The 17,889-nt window shown below is 39.5% G+C and overlaps 1 protein-coding gene across 2 annotated transcripts; it reads left to right on the forward strand.

Annotated features, from left to right (window-relative positions):
• The first annotated feature begins 1,891 nt into the window (after positions 1-1,891).
• Positions 1,892-17,624, forward strand: LOC134676888 (uncharacterized). 2 transcript variants are annotated; one of them, XM_063535271.1, is made up of 9 exons: positions 1,895-2,044; positions 2,494-2,644; positions 5,412-5,611; positions 7,652-7,735; positions 8,534-8,853; positions 9,411-9,577; positions 10,391-10,521; positions 11,286-11,471; positions 17,451-17,624. In XM_063535271.1, the coding sequence occupies exons 1-9, from the start codon at positions 2,024-2,026 to the stop codon at positions 17,514-17,516; spliced, it is 1,326 nt and encodes a 441-aa protein (XP_063391341.1). In that variant the 5' UTR covers positions 1,895-2,023; the 3' UTR covers positions 17,517-17,624. The 2 variants fall into 2 exon arrangements, with proteins under 2 accessions (XP_063391342.1, XP_063391341.1); XM_063535272.1 differs by lacking the exon at positions 7,652-7,735 and having other exon boundaries at positions 1,892-2,044.
• The last annotated feature ends 265 nt before the right edge of the window (positions 17,625-17,889 follow it).

Below are 17,889 nucleotides of genomic sequence, written 5' to 3' on the forward strand. Positions count from 1 at the left end.
CTGCATTGTTGCCTGGAGCGAAGATTGGGTAATATTTTGGACCACATCTGACCATCTACTGGGTGCACGCCCTCTACTCCTTCGTCCGTCGACACTCCCGGTAATAATGCGCCTTTTTAGCGTGTCCGTTATGGAATGGAGAATATTTTACAGTACATATGGTCCTATTTTCCCGCACTAGTGCGTAAAATAGCACTTTTCGTGCGATGTCAAAAGTTTAAAGGGCCATATGTACTGTAAAACGTTGTACGATACACGTGCGAATAGGTAATTCGCAACTCGTGTCGATTCAAAACACTCCCTTCGGTCGTGTTTTAATTTATCGCCCCTAGTTTCGAATTTCCTCTTTTCCGCACTTGTATCGTAAATAACTATTATTATGGAATGGAAAATATTTTTTACAGAATTCATTGTATTTAACATTAACTTTTAATACCAACACTACTTGACATTGGCTAACCTTCCAAAAGCCATAATAGAAAAAAAAAAACATTAACCATAACTTTCGTTTGATATTTTCGATTCTTTGACTACCTGTTATAAAAGTTAGAGTACCTAAAAACAAATTCCATAAAAATCTTTAAAAACTCTGTAACTCTTGTAATAATTAAAATCGAATAAATCAAACGAACACACCTGATCAGCCGCCATGTTGCGGAATTTCACTGGAACTAACTGTTTCATATTATACTGATCTGTCACCATGGTCACCCTATACATGAGAATAACAGCGCCCTCTTGACAATGATCATATTATATTATTGGTCAGGCACCTTTTAACCGCCAGCAATTTTTGATCGAGCGTGCTCGTGTCGCCACCGACAGTAATTGTACCACGCAGAGTAAGGTTGGCATAGTTACGGGAGTTATAAATGTGCTGTAAAAACCAAATCAGATCTTTGTCTTATTTATCAGACTGTGGCGAAATGAGCTGGATATGTAATGTCTTATATATCAGACTCTGGCGGTTAAAGGGTTAATATCCATATGGAGAACCAGTCACATACTCGTAGCTTTCCTCTTAAGCTACATTATTTCATATTCTCGCTAGAGCTAGACTGTTTCCTCTCTGATGTTTGACCATATATAAGGTGTATAATATAAGATAAAGTACTTGTTTAAAACGTTTAGTTTATTTAACGAGTGATGTTAGTCTGTGATTTAGTTTTTATTTAAGTATTCTTAATGTTTAGATTGCGAATTCAAGGACCATTTGCATAGGATTTCAGTTTATCATTTGCATAGGATTAATAAAAGTAATTGCACAAAGATACTGGTGTTTTTTTTTGTTTTTAAATATACCTACTTACTGAATAATATAGTTGGTCAAGCAAATCTTGTCAGCAGAAAAGGCGGCAAATTTGAAAAATGTAGGCGCGAAGGGATATCGTCTCATAGAAAATTTGAATCTCGCGCCTTTTTTACGGACTAGATTTGCTTGACCATCCATAAATGCTACGCCAAGGCGTTTCCAGACGAGTCAATTTTTCACAATCTGATTAAATTGTCCGATCGAATCGGGCCGTGCGGACGCAAATGCCAATTTAGCTAGCCGTTCATAAACGGCTCAAGAATACCAATTTGTGACGCCAGTATTTTCGTTTTGGGGCATTATTTCAATTTAGAAGGCTCTAATATCACCATAAATCTAAAATTGGTGATTAAATTGGAAATTCGATCACCTAATAAATACAAAAATGTATCCACTTGTGTCATTCAAACGCTTTATAGCGCGCGTTGTAAAAAAAACTACAAAACTTGCCATGTGGACACGAAACCACACGAAACTGTGTGTGGACTTTGGTGGATACCATAAACACTTTTCACAGTCCTAGAAGCCAAATATCTTAACATAAAAAAAAACTTGTCCAATTGTCAGCTGTCAAAACATTTAGAAATTTTAGAATTCATTTTGAATTGTAGTTTTATTGCGAGTTGAGTTGATTGAAAGTTTTAACACAATTCCATTTGATTTGTAAAAAATATACAATAAATTGAAGCTAAAACGTGTTTTGTCTGTAACATGGAAGAAGACGCAGAAATGGTGAGTATCAGCTTAACTAGTATACTTACCTAGCACTATCTAAAATTCTAAACTATTTTTCTCAGCTTTTATCTGATGATTACCCTATACGACTGGTATTAACTAACTAAAGAATGCCGAAAGAAAAACACATACATACATTTATTTATTTTTTACATTAAGCCGGTGTTGGCCTCAATTTAGTGTACATTTTATTTTTTTCTACTCTTTTGGCACTGTATACTATAGTTTACAAGTACACTAAATATAATAATAAAGAAACTATGTACCAGTTTGTAATAGATTTGCGTTCTAAATTTATCAGTAATTTATAGAAAATAGAAGTTACATCTTTTAATTATTAATCTGTTACACACTTATTAATAACAGATTTATTGATGTGATGATAAATTTTTTCAAACATTCGTTTATGCCACAGAAACATGTATGTCTGGTTATTATTTACACAGGTATCAGAAGTACAAACCAATAGAGCAGTAATAAACTCCCTAAATGCGGACTGCTGGCGCCTCATCCTGGACTACTTGTCAGTTCAGGAGCTCATGCAGACGGAACGGACCTGCAAAGACTGGCAGAAGTTGGTGCTTCATCACATATCACGTAAGGGACCCGAGCAACCAGCATTGCCACAGAATAAATAATAGTACTGCTGTACAGAAAGGAAACTTCCTACAAAACCGAAGTTTGACAGAGGTTCAGGGTCAAATCATGATATCCCTTTCTTACTTATGGCACTACCCCTTTCGGCTAATTAGGGTTGGTAGGGCTAATTAGGCAAAATTCAAGTCATTATCTTATCTGTGGTTGTGCACGCAAAGGGACTTTCAAGTTGTGTCAACCCTAATAATTGCTCGGAGCAATGCCAGGGGTGCGAAACTCCTGACTTCGGCCAAACTCGGCTCAGCATAGCAGAATCGCTGTCAAACTTCAGTTTTGTAGGAAGTGTCCTTTCTGAGCGGTAGTACTATTACTTATAGTGCCACAGGCCTCGTCTTATACAAAAAGGATTCTGCTATAATCTCCACGCTGGCATAAAGCGGGTTCAGGGGTATACAGCTTGGCATAAAAGGGTAGAAATTAAATTTCTACTCTAAAAAAAAAAAAAAAAGGGTAAAAAAGGGTAGAAATTAAATTTCTACTCTTTTTTGCCAAGCTGTACTATACTGCAAAACGTAATTCAAGACCAAAAAAAGGGTCATGGGTGTTTTCTATGTGTTTATGTATTATATATAAAATAAAATAAAAATAAAATAAGCCTTTATTGCTGTGTAACATAATAATAATATAAGTATTAAGTTGCACTATGTTTCTTTTATACTACACTATATATTATATATCTAATTCCTTAACTAAGTGAATCGGCAACCGGTTTTCGCTTCTTCCTTTTTACAGCTTGTCTTTCGACATAGGCCTCCTCTAAACCCTTCCATTTTATCCTGTCCTTTGCAGCTCGTCTCCATGTAGGGCCAGCTATCTTTCTTATGTCGTCTTCCCAACGTTTAAATTGTCCTCCTTCTTTTCTTGTCCCGTCCCTCGGGTACCATTCCGTTATTATTTTTGTCCACTTTTCTGTTCTTTCCCTTAACATATGCCCTGTCCATCTCCATTTTAATCGTTTGTAAACATTTTGGATGTTTTTGAATTTTGTTTTATTCTTTATAATTTGTAGACTAATCTTATCTCTGCGTTTTACTCCTAGAACACTTCTCTCCATTCCGTTTTGACACACTTTTATTTTGTTTAGTTGTTGTTCGGTCAGTGCCCATGTTTGACATCCATACGATAAGCATGGGAGGATACACGTATCAAATACCTTCCTTTTCTCTTTGATGGGCATGTCTTTGTCCTTCATAATTTCGCTCAAAGACCAGAATCGTTTCCAGCTATTTGTAATCCTTCTGTTTATTTCTTTTTGCATTGTATCTTCTGGGGCTATTAGTTGACCTAGATATATGTATTCATTCACATACTGTATTTGTCCATTATTTACTTTAATATCTACTCTAGTTGAGTTTGTCATCACCTTTGTTTTGGAGGTGTTCATTGAGAGACCTACCTTGGCACTTTCATCAGATAGCTGTTGTAACATTTCTTCTAAGTTACTTGGATCTTCAGAAAATAGGACGATATCGTCTGCGAAACGTAGGTGGTTAAGTTTTTCGCCGTATATGTTGATTCCATTTCGATCCCATTCCAAGTTTCTAAAGACCATCTCTAATACCGCGGAGAATAATTTCGGTGAGATTGGGTCGCCCTGTCTGACTCCTCTTTCGAGTGGAAATTCTTCCCCTGTTCTTTCCAGCTTAACTTGGGCCGTACTGTTCGAGTAAATGTTTTTGAGTATTCTAATGTATTTGGGCTCTACTCCCTGTATTGTTAACGCTTTCCAGATGCTATCATGATATATGGTATCGAATGCTTTATTAAAATCCACGAATCCTAAGTAATAGACTTTATTATATTCCCTGTATTTTTGGATCACTTGTCTTAGGACGTGGATGTGGTCTATCGTGGAAAATTTGCTTCGAAAGCCCGCCTGTTCTTTGGGTTGATTTTCTTCGAGTTTGACCGTGATACGTGATAGTATTATCTTTGAAAATATCTTATAAATGTTTGCCATTAGACTTATTGGTCTACCGTCTATAGTTACTCATGTCTCCCTTGTCTCCTTTTTTATGTATTAGTATTATAGTTGATTTCATCCAATCTTTGGGTATGCTTTCGGTTGTTAGGATGTCGTTGAATATTTCTGTTAGTCTTGGTCCAATCACTGGTAACGTGTGTTTTAGTAACTCGTTTGTTATTTGGTCTGAGCCTGGTGCTTTATCTTGTTTTTGTGTGTTGATTGCTCTTATTGTTTCTTCCTGTAGTATATTTGGTACTGGTTCGGTGTCTGCGAATATTTCCATTTGGGATTCTTCCGGTAGTGTTGTTTGTTTTTGGTAAAGTATTCTGTAATAGTCTGTGGCAATTTCTAGTATATCTTCTCTTTTGCTTGTACACTTTCCTTGTCTGCTTTTGATGTTTGGCATCCACGTTTTCTTTTTATCAAGTCGTTTTAATGCTTTCCTTAGTCCTCCAGTTTTTTCAATAGATGTTTTGATATTATATATATCGTTGTCTGAGTACCCACAACACAAGCCTTCTTGAGCTTACCGTGGGGCTTAGTCAATTTGTGTAAAAAATGTCCTATAATAGATACTATAATAGACTTTTTTAAATCGTAGGAGTACTAATAAATAAATTATCTTAGCGTGATTATTTATCAAAAGGAATTTACTAATTTACAAACAAATGATTGCAGTGGCAACATTGTCTTACTTTTTTTGGTCTTGAATTACGTTTTGCAGTTTAAACTTCTTTACAGATCGCCGAATTATGATTCAGGAGAGTGAATGTGACGAAAATACTTTGATATTAAAAAAGTCAAGTGACGTGTGGCCTTCATTGAAACGTTGGCTCAAAAAATGTGGACCATCGGTTCAGGAGGTGGATGCCGACGGCCAATATTTCAAGGGTGTGATTGAGGTGCTCCGGGACACCTGCCCTAACCTGGAAGTCCTCAGGGTAAGTTCACATTAGAGCCCATCTGACAGACAAGACCTCCACCAGACTGAGCATAGTTGCGCTACCCCCTCTGCCACGCATACGGTAATTTTACTCCTTGTTCGAGTCGAAAGTGTCTTTGTGTGACGTCCGTGTCTTTGAACGGACCATTCACGGCACGGGACTTCGCTCACCTCGTCCCGCGCACCCCCGCATTTTTGGCATCATCGGTTGCATGAAATAATTGCTCTAAACTCGGTCTAGAGGATTCCTAGTCTATGGCCACTGCTAAATAATCGTGATTATTTAAATTTAACGAAAGATATTCAAAAACGGGGGCCGCTACGTACTGTATCTTATATTAAAGTAACTTTTGAATACATCAAACTAGTTTTTCAGCAAAAGCAGTGGTGGCAGAGTGGATATGAAGTCTGACTTTCAATCCGGAGGTCGCGGGTTCAAATCCTGGCTCGTACCAATGAGTTTTTCGGAACTTATGTACGAAATATCATTTGATATTTACCACTAGCTTTTCGGTGAAGGAAAACATCGTGAGGAAACCTGCATACATCTGCGAAGAAATTCAAAGGTGTATGTGAAGTCCCCAATCCGCATTGGGCTAGCGTGGGGACTATAGCCCAAGCCCTCTCGCGCATGAGAGGAGGCCTGTGCTCAGCAGTGGGACGTATATAGGCTGAAATGATGAATGATGATGATGAAACTAGCTTTTATGTTGCTGGATTCGTCAATGTATGCGTCCTATGTTAAAACGGCCGATTTTGTTTTGAGTTCATAGATCGACGAATCCAAGAACATAAAAAACTAGCTTGATGTATTCAAAAGGTATTTTAATATAAGATACAGTACGTTGCGGGCCTCCTTTTAGGGTTCCGTAGCCAAATGGAAAAAAACGGAACCCTTATAGTTAGATTTGTCATGTCTGTCTGTCTGTCTGTCCGTCCGTATGTCACACAGCCACTTTTTTCCGAAACTATAAGAACCATACTGTTGAAACTTGGTAAGTAGATGTATTCTGTGAACCGCATTAAGAACTTTGTGACGTCACTTTAACTTATTTAAATTATTTAATTCGCTGTTCAGTTAAATAACAAGTTGTTGGAACGATAATCATTTTTATTCCTTTAATTTTCTTTCCTCATCAGTTTTGGGCTATGAAATTACTAATCATTTTCTTTTTACAAAATATTTTGATAAAATATTAATAATACACAGCCTACTTAATTGGATTAACCGATTTCGTTGAAAAACGTGACGTCACACCAGGGGGAGGGGTTTGCCCATGGTATAATAATATACTCCGCCTGGTACTCTCTTCCGACCACGTGACTGACACAAGCCTACGTCATCATCCGACAGCTCTATATAATACGAGTTATATGCAATTAGCGCTTTATTTTTAGATATAGTTTAAGTTTTGTAGGTTAGTTATTTAATTATGTTTTTATCCTCCTCTCCTTCTTCCTCGCGTTATCCCGGCATTTCGCCACGGCTCATGGGAGCCTGGGGTCCGCTTGACAACTAATCCCATGATTTGACGTAGGCACTAGTTTTTACGAAAGCGACTGCCATCTGACCTTCCAACCCAGAGGGTAAACTAGGCCTTATTGGGACTAGGCCGGTTTCCTCACGATGTTTTCCTTCACCGAAAAGCGACTGGTAAATATCAAATGATATTTCGTACATAAGTTCCGAAAAACTCATTGGTACGAGCCGGGGTTTGAACCCGCGACCTCCAGATTGCAAGTCGCACGCTCTCACCGCTAGGCCACCAGCGCTTGGGGCTAATTATGTTTTTATAAGTATGTATATTAAGTTCGAATGCACTAATAAACATCATTAGCGCTATATAAAGTGGCAATGTTATTGTGACGTAGGCTTGTGTCACTCTGGGAAGAGAAGACCATGTTTTATTAGACTTTGGGTTTGCCAAATGTGACCAAAGGTCCGGAACACCATTGTTCCGTGATAGGAAAGACATCGCAATATAAGAGAGATTTTTAGAAATGGAGTAAGAATTTTATTGTTAACTTTTGTTTTCAGCTGACGAATTTAAAAAAGAAGCTGTCGCCAACAGATACGCTCCATTTCCAAAAACTCACGTGGCTCGTGTTCGAAAATTGTGATGTAAGTTTGTATTTATAGTATTTCGCGGCCTTAGGGCTGTTCATAAATTACGTCATCTATTTGTGACGATTTTGACTAGCCCCTAAAATCATCCAAAAATCATGCTTCGAATGACCCCGTTTCCTCCTACGTCATGCTGCCATCATCCGATGTCCAGACCCCCCCCCCCTCAATTTAACCTTTAACCCCCCCCCCCCCCCCCCCTCCAATTACATCTAATATTTTATTCGACGTCATATCAATGACATCCTTAGCGTCGTTTATGACGTGAAGCGTTCAAAGGGTCATCCTCTTAATACAGCCTTGGGAGGTTAAAATAGATGTATAGTTTGTAGCTTTCTAATAGACCCCGACGGCTAATCCTATTGTCTATTGTTAAGTAAAACCGCACCTGCTACTTACCTGCAAAAAAGGGTCTTAATTATTCTATTTCGCACCTGAGCGCGGCTATTCCAACGCTCAAAAAACCAGTGTCGGTGCGCTCTCCGATAACGCGCCTTTGTCACGCATCTCGGTGACACATTTAATTTAGACTGGTTCTGTAGCGTTCTACTCGCCGGCACTCAGTACTTCGGTTACTGAGTGCCGGCGAGTCGAACGCTCGAGTTGAACTGACCACACACATCCTAACAAAATATTTATCCATTAGTTCATTTTGAATATTATTGCAATTTCCATAGGAGTTGTAATTCAATCACCTGGGCAAAGTGAACGAACGATTTTACTTAACAATAGACAAAGGATTAGCCGTCGGGGTCTATTAGAAAGCTACAAACTATACCTATGTATTTGTTTCAGGAGATAACGGACGATTGCATCAATCAGTTCCTTTCAAGCGACATGAACGAATTGGTGATCATATCCAACAAACGCGTCACAGGCAAATTCCTAAACAATTTGAAAGCTGGTCAAATGAAGCGTCTCATACTAAGAGACTGCAGAGCGTTAAAATTCTCCTTCCTCCTCACATGCGCGGATCGTTTAAAAAATCTGACCGATTTAGTGCTATGGAAGAAAAATCGAAGTAAAATTGAAATTAGAAGCAAACTACATTTGCTATTGGACAAAATGCCTAATTTGGAACAGATAGGCTTCAGTGTTGTGGACATGTTTAATAGGTATTTCGTTATTTACTTTAGGTTCTTTATTATTTTATTAGGGTCCGACTGAAAACCAGCGTTGCAGTTAATTTAACTTCAACATCATGCTGAGTCGAGCCCCTTTTTTACAAGCTTTTGTTTAGTTTCACCTGACCGTTGTCTGTAATCAAATCTTGCAAGTTAAATTTGATCCACTTCCCGGTTTCCGATTGAGCTGAAATTTTGCATGCATGTATAAATCAGATGACAATGCAATATTATGGTACCATCGAGCTGATCTGATGATGGAGACCGGAGGTGGCCATTAGGAACTCTGTGATAAAACAACGAAACCTTATTGTGTTTGGGGTTTTTAGAATTGTCTCGATGATCATTAGTTGCCTGTGGAAAGAAAAGTACAGCCAGCGATAAAAGCTTGTACTTACCAAAAATTAAATTTTCGCCAAAAACTTATTAACATCACGCTGTTTTGTTTATATGTTAACATAAATTTAATTTGTTTTAAAAGATTTTATGTTCAAATGTACCATTAATGTGATGTTTGTTATGTTAAAATAAAGTTTTTCTATGTCTAGGTATAACGACCAGCAGTGTCTTGAAGAGAGTAATGTGTTTTTCGAGTCGGTGTGTCGACTTAAGAAGCTGCATAGATTTAACGCGAACTTCGAAGTGTGGGACCAGCATTTGGAGGCTTTGGCAAGGAATTGTAAGGACCTGTTGGCCGTACACTTGTCCTGCGACCGTGAGTTTGCACTTTACAATAAGCTCTATTTTTAATAGCCGGATATCCGGTTACTATCCAGTATCCGGCCTATCCGGTTATTATTTTACTATCCGACCGGATACCGGATAGTGACCTACTATCCGGCCAGATACCGGATAGTGACCTACTATCCGGCCGGATACCGGATAGTAACATTGCTTGATTTCGGAGTAAATAAATTGGATATCCGGTATCCGGCCAAACAACTATCCGTTGCATCTCTAATTTTTAACACACTTCCGTTCTCTATGATTAACTTCACTTGTTGACTGAAAATGTAATCAAAACTGGCTAGTTGATTTTCACTTACTTCTAATATCTTCTAGTATTTGTTTTATAACAAATGGGGTTGGCCGATGGAAGTTTTTAGCAGGTGGCGCCATCATAGCTTGCCCTGTCAATCCCTAGAATTGTGTCAAAGTTTTGTTTTTTCAATACCCTGGAAGCCTGAAAGCCAGCCCTTTAATTAAACCAAATCTCATAGAAAAAGGGGCAAGCTATGATGGCGCCATCTATGCAAACCTTTGACAGTTGCCAACTCCATTAGGGACCGAGTCCGAAAAAAATATTTGAGATGATTCATACTACACTCATGGATAAATTTAGAAGAACGCAATAAAAAGTTTAAAATATTACTAATTTTGAAATTACTTTACGTGCTGTTATCCAGTAATTAAATGTTTTTCTTTTTGCTTTTCTCTAAATTCGTCCATGAGTATATATCATTTTCCTGGATAAGGATAAACGTACATATAAGAATGTGTGCTATATAATGTAATTAATTATCTACAGAAATAACTCGAGAGGGGCTGGACGCGTTGTGTCGTCACCGGGGCCCTCAACTTTACGAGCTCGATTTGTCGGGCAGCGCGCTCGTCGACGACGATATAGTCGCGTGTATATACGCGTGCCCTAAACTAGTGGTAATTCATTATAATATAAGGCATTATCTATGAAAACGGACCTTATTGTCGATGGCGCTTACGCCGCACAGCGGCATTGTATTTATATCGGAGCATCGTTAACAATGGCGTAAGCGCCATCGACAATAAGGTCCCTTTTCGTAGATATATAACGTCACATATATATTATACACCCAACTTGTCAGTAGAAATTACTAGAAAAAGGCGCGTACTTAATTAAATTTTTAGGGTAGGGTTCTGTACCCAAAGGGTAAAAACGAGACCCTATTACTGAGACTACACTGTCCGTTTGTCTGTCTGTCACCAGTCTGTATCTCATGAAACGTGATAGCTAGGCAGTTGAAATTTTCACAGATGACGCATTTCTGTTGCCGCTATAACAACAAATACTAAAAACAGAATATAATAAATATTTAAGTGGGGCTCCCCTACAACGAAACGTGATATTTTGCCGTCTTTTGCGTTATGGTACGGTACTCTTCGTACGCGAGTCCGACTCGCACTTGGCCGGTTTTTAATTTTTTGACAACAAACTTATTTATTTTATGTACGATACTTTGGTATCGTCTTGGGTCGTCCCATTCGTTTTTCGTCAAGTTCTTAAATTAGTCCTATTCTGCTTTCGTCACTCATGCTACATTGAAAGCCACCGACAATTGTGACGAATGTAGAATGGGTGACGAAAGCAGAATAGGACTAATTTAAGAACTTGACGAAAAACGAATGGGACGACCCAAGACGATACCGATACTTTTCATTTTCAGTGGCTAGACCTCTCCTTCTCTCACATATCGGTCGGCGCGGTAGAGCGCATCGCGGCCGCGCGGCGCGACATGCGCGCGAACTTGCGCGACAGCAAGTACGCGAGCAACGACCACAACAACCTCTTCTTTAAGCTGCGGTTGGTCATATATCGGTGGGATTTTATCGGAAACGAAGAAGATTTTAAGGTATACGTCATGTTTATTAGAGATGCACCGGATATCCGGTTACTATCCGGTATCCGGCCATTATTTTAGTATCCGGCCGGATACCGGATAGTAACATTGCTTGATTTCGGAGTAAACAAATTGGATTTAAGAAACAGACACGGCCATAATCGTACTTGTTTATTATTTTAAAACAATTTAATAATTGGGTAGGTAAAGTTTTTTGAAGATAGGCAAATTATATTTTTTTCCGATAGTATTAATTATAGCGATCACGGAAATGCAACTCTTTTATTTTTATATCATTTTATTGATTAAATATAATTTTTTAAATGATCGATATGACGTTTGTGAGGTGAAATGGCAGATCCAAGTAATTAATTCCTTTGCGTAGTAAATGGGACGAGATAGAAAAAAAATCGATGTCAACTGTCAGTGTCATTCTTGGAAAATAACATGAAAATAATTGGAAAATAATGGTCGAACGAAACCTGTGTTTTCTTGTAATTGAATGTCGGTATGATTTCTAGAATAATTTTAACGTCCCTAGCACGTTCAACACGGATATTTTGATAATGATAACGAGTGCTTTCGACTACTTGGCACTGCTTCTTGGAGAACATTTTCTTTAACGCCTTCACGACGACTCTTGGACTGCTACACTATAGTCATTTTGGATCTCAGTATCAACACGATAGATGGAGACGATCCCAGAAACGTTCGAATGGAAATAGAATATTACAGAGATGAACTCAAAGTGCTTCGTACCGTCTTGTAGGAAGTACAGACATTACTTTCCAAATTCAGCGTATTTGAGCACACCAGTCTTTAACAGCGATTCGGTGCCAAGCTTTGAAGATATATTGGCCAAAATGGTAACTTATACGTTTGTGAGGACTATATAAACGTGATTGTTGTATTGTACATAGGTACATAATGATTAAGATTGTAATAGTCTTATAACTAGGTCGTTATTGGCTGTTATATATGGGCTCGGCAAGGTGTTCACAATATCTGAACACGCACTCTAACGCCCTGATAATAGAGGCCTGTTCAGATATTTATGAGCACCCTAGCTACACCAATATATCTGATGGCGACTGTACTTTAGAAAACTTACAAAATAATATAATATAAATCCAGTAAATTTCGTTTCGTTTTATTTTATAAATCCACAAATTATTATCCTTAAGCATTAACATTACAACAGTATTATAGGATCATGTGCCCTTGAAGAGAGTTGAGAGGTTCAATTATGGTCAATATGGATAAGTATGTCTGTTGGATAAGTGTGCTTCACATTGGGCCCTGTTTACATATTGATTAGTGTTGATTGCGAGTTTAATTCATTTGCCACTAAACACAAGTAGCAAGTGTATCAACTCGCAAAAATACTACATTTTTGCTTCCATTGAGGTATACATAGTAAGCACTATTCTCAAATTATGTGAGGAAATAAAACAAATTCAATTTAGTAAAGCGTATTTAATAGTAAAGTTAAGTAAAGTGACGCGAATACAATTAAAAAAACAACGCATATTCTTAGTTTATATTCAATGTAGATAAGATGGCTTTTTAGTTTTCGCTTGGTCACAGAAATACGCTAAAAACCACTTTCACAGCCAGTAGGTGTTTCTTGCGTTTTGGCTGTCCTTCCACAGCATGAGCATGTCGTAAGTCCTGTTGTATTTGTCCGTGGACTTAGCAGGACTCTAGTTCTTCATTATTAAGTTTGCTTCTGCTTTCAAATGAGGCGGTGTGCCGTCTATTCCATGTCGTTTTCGTCACATGAACTCATTTTGTTTATTACGAGTATTAAAATAACAAGCGGTAACTTATTGAGTATTGCACAACGAATAAACTTTGCCGCCTTTTATTTGCATATTTTTTTAAATCATATTACCATAGATTAGATATGAGCGCCGCGCCGGCGCGCCGCCGCCGCCGACGAAATTTTCGCGCCGCCGCCGCCGACGCTGCGCTATCGGCGTGGCATCGGCGTGACCTTGGTAGATACTAACTACTTTCAGAATCAGATTTTATCTAGTTTAGATCTTTAACGGCGCCACTCTGAATAGCTTATAGACATTTAAAAGGTAGTTTAGGTCCATAGCATCATCATCTCAGCCATAAGACGTCCACTGCTGAACAAAGGCCTCCCCCTTGGATCTCCATTCGTACTGGTTGGAAGCGACCCGCATCCAGCGTCTTCCGGCGGCCTTAACAAGGTCGTCCGTCCATCTTGTGGGTGGAGGTCCATATAATTCAAAAATATCGAAGGTAAATTCAAACTTTTCTGTCTGGTAACCGCGCTACTAGTCTTAGGACAACGAAATTACAAATTTTGCCAGCTGGTTAGGTAATCCGTCATTCGCCGCGAAATTAACCATTGCAAGCATGGCTGAATGTTTTGAAAATGTATAAAAAGCGGTTAATATCAGATAATAAGCGTTTTCGCGTCCAAAGGAAGGGCGTCGGAAACGGCTCTCATATAAACTTGGCCATTGTTCAAATTTCAAACTTTCCTCTCTCGAAGCTCAATATTTGGCCTCGCATCGCTCGCATGGAAGTATGCCGCTATCTGAATCGCCAAGTTTTCGGCTCTGTTTGGAGCTCAACTTTCGGCCTCGCTTTTAAAATGTTTGGTCACTGGTTTTTGTCCGATCTTAGCTCCACTGCAGCACGGGCTTTGGCCTCGCACGAAAGCGCCTGTATGGAGATACAGGCGCTTTCGTAGTTTTTACATTATGGCCTCGGTCTTTATCGGCCTTCGGACTTGTTTACACTGGACCACTAGTTCTAAGCTCTGCTCTCTTGCAGCTTGATCTTCGGCCTTGCACAGAAGCGCACCGCAATCGGCGCTCCAGGCATTGGGCCGTCAGCCAAGCTCACAATTGGCGTTCGATTCTAAGCTGTATGCTTAATACCAGCAGCTCAGCCTCTGGCCTCGCATGCTCGCATGGGAAGGCGTCGGAATCAGGTCTTCGGTGTTAAGTGGAGCTCGGCCTCGAGCCTCACCTTTAGACATAAATCGGTTTTGTTGGGTTGATTTGGTTAACGAAAAAGCTTGATTTTCCTCACTTCGGCTCTTTAGAATATCGACAAGACGTTTTCCTGATGATACAGTCAATCCGCTACTGTTTAGTTAGCACAAAAGATAAGGGCCTCGCAAAGATCTTCCGGCCACGGCCTCACCAAGATTAAGACTGGCTCTGATGAAGCGCGATACCGTTTATGCGAGTGTTTATACTATATCAAACTATTTTCGTACGTTTATTCAATAAATTATCCTTGAAATTGAAAAATGCACTTATTTTATAACTTTCCTGCAGCAAAAACATGTTTTTTCGGTAAAATTTCGGTTTGAATTATTTTTTCATTAATCAAAGATGTTTCAAGGCCACGCCGCCGATTCGCCGCCGCCGCCGACCGATTTTGACCGGCGCGCCGCCGCCGGCTAAATGCCTATCGGCGCTCATATCTACCATAGATACTAAGCATACGGTACGCGCATGCGTCAACCCGCGCGCACCGCGCAGCGCCTTTTTGCGGTGCTAGAGGCTTGGCCACACACAGAGCGCGACGCAGCGCCGCGTCCGCGCCGCGTCCACGCCGCGCGACCGCGGCACATGCTAACAGGTTACCGACGTCAAACAGACTGCGTCCCGCCGGTATCACGCCCCGCTTCTGTCGCGCCCCGCGCCGCGCGGCCCCTTGCGTCCGCGCGGCGCGTGCGCAGCGCTGCGCCGAGCGAACGCGGCGGCCCGCCGCGTCGCGCAAGGTCACATCAGTAGGATCGGACGTTAGGCAGCGAGCGGTGCGCCGCGTTGCCGCGCGGCCGCGCCGCGTTCACGCGCGCCTTGAGGGCGTGTTGAGAGCGTGAGGCCGGCGCGATCGGCGCGCGCCCTGTTTGACCAGGCATCACGCGGCGCTGCGTCGCGCTCTGTGTGTGGCCAAGCCTTAAAGCGGTATCCAGACGGGACTGATCAAATCGGTCTATTTGATCAGAAATGAAATTGGCGTCAATCTCCAATTTTAGATTTATGGTGATATTAGACTTATTAGAGCCCTTTAAATTGAAAAAATGCCCCATAACGAAAATACTAGTGTCACAAATTGGTGTTCTTGCGTCCGCACCTCATTTTATCGTTAATATCGGTCAGTATCGGCGGTTGAATTCGGCGAGCCAAATTGGCGTTTGCGTCCGGACGTTCTGATTCGATCGGGCAATTTAATCACATTGGCGAAAAATCTGGATACGCCTTAAGCAACATCGAGTTCACGATAATTTTAAATATAATAATAATAGATTTTTAGCATAAGTTGCATTACATAAAACTTAACCCAAATCATTTGTACATTATCAAGTCAAAGATAAACACATGTTGATTTTAAAATTTTAATAAGTATATACCATAACATTGTCATGATATTGTAACATTGTTAAAATAAGAGAGTCTCCCATTTTCATTTTATTGCATTTTTTATAAAATGTCTTTAGTTTCTCGGGATATCTTGGTCCTAATTCGATTGCTCTTTTTTATGGAAATTATTATATCCTTCACATTCACAGGATGCTCGAGGCTTAGGCCTGAGTTACACTTGTAAGTTTTACTTACGTAAGTAGGGACACGGCTATACTACAGAATGAGAGATGAATATCGTTATCTCATTCTAACAAATAGCTTTGTCCCTACTTACGTAAGTAAAACTTACAAGTGTAACTCAGGCCTTAGCCCAATAATACTGCACGGAAGTATGTGATGGCTCAATGGTTCTAATTAGCCATCAGTATAATACCGCCAATGAGTGTTTACATCCATCTGAAAATAAGAACAACATTCATAAAATGAGGATAACCACACAAAACTAAACTCAGATGGCTGAAATTGTTAGAAAAAATTAGACTGATTTCTTGTTTACGAACTTAACAACTCATGGCAATCTAATAATAAAAATCAAAAAACAAGTTAAGAAAGTTTTATGTACCTATGTATTTCACGGATACGTACTCCTGTACGGCCATTGCTCCTCTAATTCAACGGCATTGTGCTTACACTGTTATGATAATAATTTCAAATTTGTAGAATCTGCTCGCAATCTTGCATGAACTCGCTTATTTTTCTTGCAAAACTCAGTCCAAGGGTCAGCGCAGGGGTTGTCGTGTAAGGGTAGGGAAGAAAACGTTGTCCAATATGCAGTGCCAAATTGTCGAAAGTAAATTCAATCTTTGTCCAAATACGCGCAGATGTCGTGGGGAATCAGAAGTCCGTGGGTCGTGCTGAGGTCGTCGAAAATCTCAATGATAACATTAATAACAATTCGCAAGGTAACAGAAAATGAGGCTTGTCCGTTATTTTTCGGGAATGACAGCTAAGTGACACTGACAGTTGACATCGTTTTTGTTCTATCTCGTCCCATTTACTACGCGCAAAGGAATTACTAGGTTCTGCCATTTCGCCTCACAAACGTCATATCGATAATTTAAAAAATTATATTTAATCAATAAAATTAAATAAAAATAAAAGAGCTGCATTTCCGTGATCGCTATAATGAATACTATCGGAAAAAAATATAATTTGCCTATCTTCAAAAAACTTTACCTACCCAATTCCATTGACTTGCACGCGCACTCATTTCGAACCTAGAAATTAGTCCGCGCGAACGTTCACTAGGAAACAGGTCAAACCTGCAGAATGCGCACCTGAAAAACCGAAATGTAGGTATAGTTCCGTTGGCTGAATATCCGGCGGCCGGATACCGGATATTCGGCCTGACCATCAGCCGAATATCCGGCCAAACAACTATCCGTTGCATCTCTAATGTTTATAGAGTTATATTTCGTTTTTTTAGCATTAGAAAGAAGGTAAGCAATCAAGGTGCTCACAAATATCTGAGCACACCTCTATTGTCAAGGTGTTAGAGTGCGTGTTCAGATATTGTGAACACCTGGCCGCTCCGATATATCTGATGGCGGCTGTACTTAGCTTATTTTTTCAGGATGTCATCGACCTGGAATACAGATACTACAGAGACGATGAGTACGGGAGCGATGAAGAATATTAAGAAAAAAAAAATAAGAGGAAACAGTTATAATTACTCATCTTATCGCCTGTTTCCTCTCTGGATTTCGAGAGCGCAGGTGCGAAACTTTTAGTTTAGTTCACGAGTGATCGTCGGCTGTGATTTAGTTTTTATTATAAAATGTTAAGATTGTTACCTCGAGGACCATTGCATAGGTTTAATAAAATTAATTTCGCAATGATACTGGTGTCTTTATTTACCATATGTATATATACGAGTATATACGGTCGTATGTACACCGTGTTATTTTTTATTTCCATTAATTTCAAGGGTGCATTCCTGAGCTTAAATCAAGTAACTTTCTGAAAGACACTGATATTCTAATTCCATTTCGGAGATAATATTTTTTTTTCCC

This window comes from Cydia fagiglandana, chromosome 25 (genome assembly GCF_963556715.1).
Source record: "Cydia fagiglandana chromosome 25, ilCydFagi1.1, whole genome shotgun sequence".
Taxonomy (NCBI): Eukaryota; Metazoa; Arthropoda; class Insecta; order Lepidoptera; family Tortricidae; genus Cydia; species Cydia fagiglandana.

Bases quoted from the DNA above. Each gene is read 5' to 3' on its own strand.
- LOC134676888 (XM_063535271.1), top strand. From the start codon at position 2,024: ATGGAAGAAGACGCAGAAATG. The intron at 2,645-5,411 runs GTAAGGGACCCG...ACTTCTTTACAG, and splicing joins GGTGCTTCATCACATATCAC to ATCGCCGAATTATGATTCAG. The intron at 11,472-17,450 runs GTATACGTCATG...TTATTTTTTCAG, and splicing joins GAAACGAAGAAGATTTTAAG to GATGTCATCGACCTGGAATA.